The 5,322-nt window shown below is 46.2% G+C and overlaps 1 protein-coding gene across 1 annotated transcript in view; it reads left to right on the plus strand.

Annotated features, from left to right (window-relative positions):
• The window catches only part of LOC107117018 (DNA (cytosine-5)-methyltransferase 1-like), a gene marked incomplete at both ends in the record, with an annotated part of 52,658 nt that overhangs the window by 4,278 nt on the left and 43,058 nt on the right, over positions 1 to 5,322 (plus strand). Inside the window, 3 exon segments of the mRNA XM_015419050.1 lie at positions 2,025 to 2,108; positions 2,191 to 2,300; positions 4,624 to 4,742. Coding sequence (XP_015274536.1) covers positions 2,025 to 2,108; positions 2,191 to 2,300; positions 4,624 to 4,742 — 313 coding nt within the window.

Genomic DNA, 5,322 nt, shown 5'->3' on the forward strand with positions numbered 1-5,322 from the left:
AGTCAGGAGGTGATGAGAAAGGCCTTGACCCTGGCTCAGTGGCAGAGCCTCTGCTTGGCATGCAGAAGGTCCCAGGTTCAATCCCCGGCATCTCCAGCTAAAAGGACCAGGTGATGAGGAAGACCTTGACCTGAGACCCTGGCTCAGTGGCAGAGCCTCTGCTTGGCATGCAGAAGGTCCCAGGCTCAGTCACTGGCATCTCCAATTGAAAGGACCAGGCAGGAGGTGATGGGAAAGACCTCTGCCTGAGGCCCTGGAGAGCGGCTGCCAGCCTGAGTAGACGATACTGACGTTGATGGACCAAGGGTCTGACTCAGTTTAAGGCAGCTTCATATGTTCATGTTTATGTTCAGATGTCAGAATGAAGATGTGGCATGGACAATTTGTTCATCGTCTGGATGTCTTAAGGGAAGAAACTAGGATCCAACCCAACTCTGTGTCCTTGGGCCTCGGTCCTCTGTCTTTTAAAACAGATTGTGACAATCCTTGACTGTGACTGTCATGTTGAAAGAGTTCTCTCAGCCCCGTCTACCACACAGGGTGCCTGTTGTGGGGAGGGGGAGGGAAAGGAGTTTGTGAGCCGCTCTGAGACTCCTTCGGGTAGTGAAGGGCGGGGTATAAATCATCTCCTCCTCCTCCTCCTCCTCCTCTTCTTCTTCTCCTTCTCCTCCTTTTCCTCCTCTTCTCTCCCCCTAATGCAAAGCCTGCCGGAGAGCAAGTCTTAATCAACAAGAAAAAAGTGAGGGAAAGACACATTCTTTTCTTCCTCAGCACAGTATTCTTAACTGTGCTGAGCAAGAAGAGAATGCATTTCCCCCCCCCCTCCACAAAGTCAGGGGTGCCCCTCTCTCTTCCCATTTGAAACAGGCCAACCGTTTGCATCATAAGAACAACTGGAAACACATGGTCTGATCACTTCGTTTCTTGTCCTCCCAGGGGATTGTGAGGTTCGAGGTAAAAACCGAATTGCTCTGATTAAGCCGGGCAATTTTCCGCCTGCGCCCTGAAGAGTGGGCTGAAGACTGGGCTGATCCTGCTTTGGGCGGGGGGGTTGGACTAGATGGCCCATATGGCGCCTTCCCAATCTGTGATTCTCTGATTCTATTATCTGATTCTACTTTGCATTTGGTTTCTTTTCCTGGAAGGTTTCAGAAGGTCTGTATATCAAAAATGATTGTCTCCGATGCATGTTCGTATTTTGAGTAAAAGATAATATCGTTAATTGGGTTTGCCTGTGTCCTTTATAAAGTTTACATCTCTGGGGTTTGGCGTTACATTTTACGGCAGGCGTGACCCAGCCTGACAAAGTGACATTTATGTCAGATCCGGCCGGCATAAGAAATGAGTTCGACACCCCTGCCGTAAAGGACAGAGTGCTGATCTTGTGAAGTCCTTTTAAAAATGTGGGGAAATTTGTTGCTGTTGTTTGTGGTGTTCCGCTGTTAGAGTGAATATTTGTGAGGCAGTGTGGCGTAAAGTTTAGTGTGCTGGGCCAGGATACACTGTTAGCTGTTTGTTTTTATTAAACTTATTAATCGCCCACCCTGCAGGGCAGGCTCTGAGCGATTGTCTGTGCTGTTGCAATCTTGAGTATGCTGTTCAGGTGTGTCTCTGTAAGCTGCAAACCTACGATGACGCAGCAGCAGCAGAACTGGAAGAAGAAGCCAAAGACAGCCAGTTCCACTGCGGGTCTGATAGAAGCCCTCTGGGGGCCTGATCCGGACCCCGGGCTGCATGTGCCGCATGTTTGACACCCCTACTATAAACAGTTAAAATACAGTTGATATATCATTAAAATCATAAATAAACATGAAAATAGAACCGATCAGGATGGCGATAATTAGTCCTCCATTGCCGGCCATGCCACTATCAGGCAGGGCAGGGAAGGTTATGCGGGGGCCCTAGAGGAAAAAGAGAGAGAAACAAAGCTACAAATTTCACAGCTCGTCAAAGGTTCTTGGTATGATCAGCCACTCCGGACAGGTTGCGTTGTTGACAGCCCCGACTGTGTCCCCCTCTTCCAGACCACACCTCCGAAGTGCGCCGACTGCCGGCAGTACCTGGATGACCCCGACCTCAAGTTCTTCCAGGGGGATCCCGACGATGCCGTAAGTATCCCGCCAAAGACGCGTTGCGGGGCGAGAATCCCGCGTATCAGAAGTCGACACACCGTGCGTTCTCTCTTCCTAGCTGGACGAGCCAGAGATGCTGACAGATGAGCGCCTGTCCATCTTCGACGCCAACGAAGATGGGTTTGAGAGTTACGACGACCTGCCCCAGCACAAAGTGACGTCCTTCAGGTGAGCTGACGTGCTGTGAGGAAGGGCTCCCCGACCCTTTTCGAGCCGGCGGGCATCTTTGGAATTCTGGCACAGTGTGGTGGGTAGAGCCCCAAAATAGCCCCTGCGGGGGGTGCAGCCAACTCCATCACGAAGAAGAAGGGATTGGATTTATACCCCGCCCTTCACTACCCAAAGGAGTCTCAGAGCGGCTGACAAACTCCTTTCCCTTCCCCTCCCCACAACAGACACCCTGTGAGCAACGTTCCCTCTAAGCTGTGGAGTCTTGTGAGCAAAGATTCTACTTTGTGAGCTACTGGCATTAAAGTTGTGAGCAAGCTCTGGAGCCATCCTTCCTGAGCGAAGACAAAAATGTGTGAGCTGGGGGCTAAAAAAACTGAGCTAGCTCACACTAACTCAGCTTAGAGGGAACACTGTCTGTGACGTTGGCAGGGCTGAAAGAGCTCGCTCGAGGACTGCTCGTGAGAGAACAGCTCTGAGAGAACTTGTGACTGGCCCAAGGTCACACTAGCAGCTGCATGTGGACAAGGGGAATCAAACCCGGTTCTCCCAGATTAGAGTCCGCGCTCCTGACGACTACTCCAAACTGGCTCTCGTGTTTGCCTCCGTTTCCAGTTTGGTGTAGTGAGAGCCAGTTTGGTGTAGTGGTTAAGTGTGCGGACTCTAATCTGGGAGAACCGGGTTTGATTCCCCACTCCTCCACTTGCACCTGGCTGGATGACCTTGGGTCAGTCACAAGCTCTGGCACAGCTGTCCTTGAAAAAGAGCAGTTTGTGTCAGAGTTCTCTCAGCCCCACCCACCTCACGGGGTGTCTGTGGTGGGGAGGGGAAGGGAGAGGAGTTTGTAAGCCGCTCTGAGACTCCAAGTGAAGGGCGGGGTAGAAATCCAATCTCCTTCTTCTTCCCTTCAGTCACACAGTGAAGATCCTTAGGCTGTGGTGGCAGCAGCTGCCAAAGCAGTATTTAAAACAAAACAAAACTGCACAGCCAATCCGAAGCCCCGCTGGAATAAACCTGACCCCGCCCACTTTCTAAAAACACTCGGTGGGCACCGTTGTGTAGTCATTCAAAGACATCTCAACTGGCCAAGTGGAGGAATAATTAAAGTAGGAACACAGTCTGGTTTTAAGAAATTTGGCTACAGCCAGAAGCCCAGCATGATGTAGTGGTTAAAGTTTGTCGGACTAGGATCTAGGAGACCCAGGTTCAAATCCCCTCTGTGCCATAGAAGCTCGCTGGGTGACCTTGGGCCACTAACGGACTGTCAGCCCAGCCTACCTCACAGGGTTGTTGTGAGGATAAAAGAGAGGAGAGGAGAATGATATTAAGTCACTTCGGGTCCCCATTGGGAAGAAAGGCGAGATATAAAATAAAGAAATAAGGTTATTAGTTGCAAGCCAATGGAAACATATTAGAAGAAGAGAAGAGATTGGATTTATGCTCTGCCCTTCTTTCCCTTCCCCTCCCCTCCCCACAACAGACACCCTGTGAGGTACGTGGGGCTGAGAGAGCTCTTTCGAGGACTGCTCCTGAGAGAACAGCTCTGAGAGAACTTGTGACTGACCCAGGGTCACACCAGAAGCTGCATGTGGAGGAGTGGGGAATCAAACCCGGTTCTCCCAGATTAGAGTCCACACTCCTAACCACTATGCCAAACTGGCTCTCTATATACCATCTATTGGAATCTGGCTTAGGAAACTTTGGTTAATTGTGGGTATGGGAATATAGCGTTTTGTAAGCAATTAAGAGGAGGCAACAGACAGGCGCCATCTTTATTTGTACAAAGATGGTCCCTCTTCATAAATTATTGGAACAGAATTAAACCAGGCGATCAGACTCCACTGGCAATTCTTAGTAGCATATGAGTGACTGATATGCTTCAAAATGAAGGTCTTTTAAGCCGGAGTTCAAACGAGAGATCGAAATGACTTACTTTCTAATCAGGAGATTGGAAAGTATTACTTATTAAAAGGATGATGATGATGATGATTATAAATTTATTATAATTTTATAATTATATAATAAATAAAATTTATTATAATTATTATAAGGTTTAATTATTATAAGGTGATTAGAACTGTTATAAATTCTTCATTGTCTAATAACAGTTCTATTTGTTCATTTCTTTTCCTACATTTCTTTTTATTTTTATATTTTTTTCTTTTTTGTGCAGATACTCTTTATAATTCCTTTTATAATTTTAATACCTTTTTACCTTTTATAATTTTAATACCTTTTTTACCTTTTATAATTTTAATACCTTTATAATACCTTTTATATTTTTAAAAAAAAATACGTCTCAACTGTCTCTTTCTCCAAACAGTGTTTACGATCGCAAAGGTCACCTGTGTCCGTTTGATACCGGCCTGATAGAACGGAATATCGAGCTCTACTTCAGTGGTACCGTGAAGCCCATTTACGACGATAACCCCTGCCTGGATGGTAAGTGTCAAAAAGGTCACAGCCAAAATCAGGTAGCAAGCAAAGACACAAAGGAAATGTACAAAAAGTGCTTATAATACATGAAAAAACACATATATAGGTAAATATAAGTTTCCTGATTTGCAAATAGCAATCTTTTCCATACAAAGACACTAAAAAATCCTAATCCATAATTTGGAATAATTCTTATGATTCTTACAGAGTTCTCACATAGCAGGCAAGCTAATCCATACAGCTCGACGAAATTCTCTGGAGTAAAAGTCTGTTTCATATGGAGGCTGTATGGATTCGCTATCTACAAATAAGGAATGACACAATTGTTCATTTGATGTTCAGAAGAAGTTTTCTACGAAACGGAAGTTTACTCCGGAGAATTTCGTCATCATGGTTCTGTGAGGACTTCTTCTTCGTCTGCATATATAAGGACTTTTGGTCACTTACAAACTTATACTTACCTATATATGTGTTGTTTCATGTATTATAAGCACTTTTTGTAAAGTTTCCTTTGTGTCTTTGCTTGCTGGTGGATGGTAAGTGTGGCTGTTCTTGAGGGTCTTCCTTCGCTGAGGAATTTTTCTCC

The sequence above is a fragment of the Gekko japonicus genome, unplaced genomic scaffold, assembly GCF_001447785.1.
Source record: "Gekko japonicus isolate JY-2015 unplaced genomic scaffold, Gekko_japonicus_V1.1 scaffold5387, whole genome shotgun sequence".
NCBI lineage: Eukaryota > Metazoa > Chordata > Lepidosauria > Squamata > Gekkonidae > Gekko > Gekko japonicus.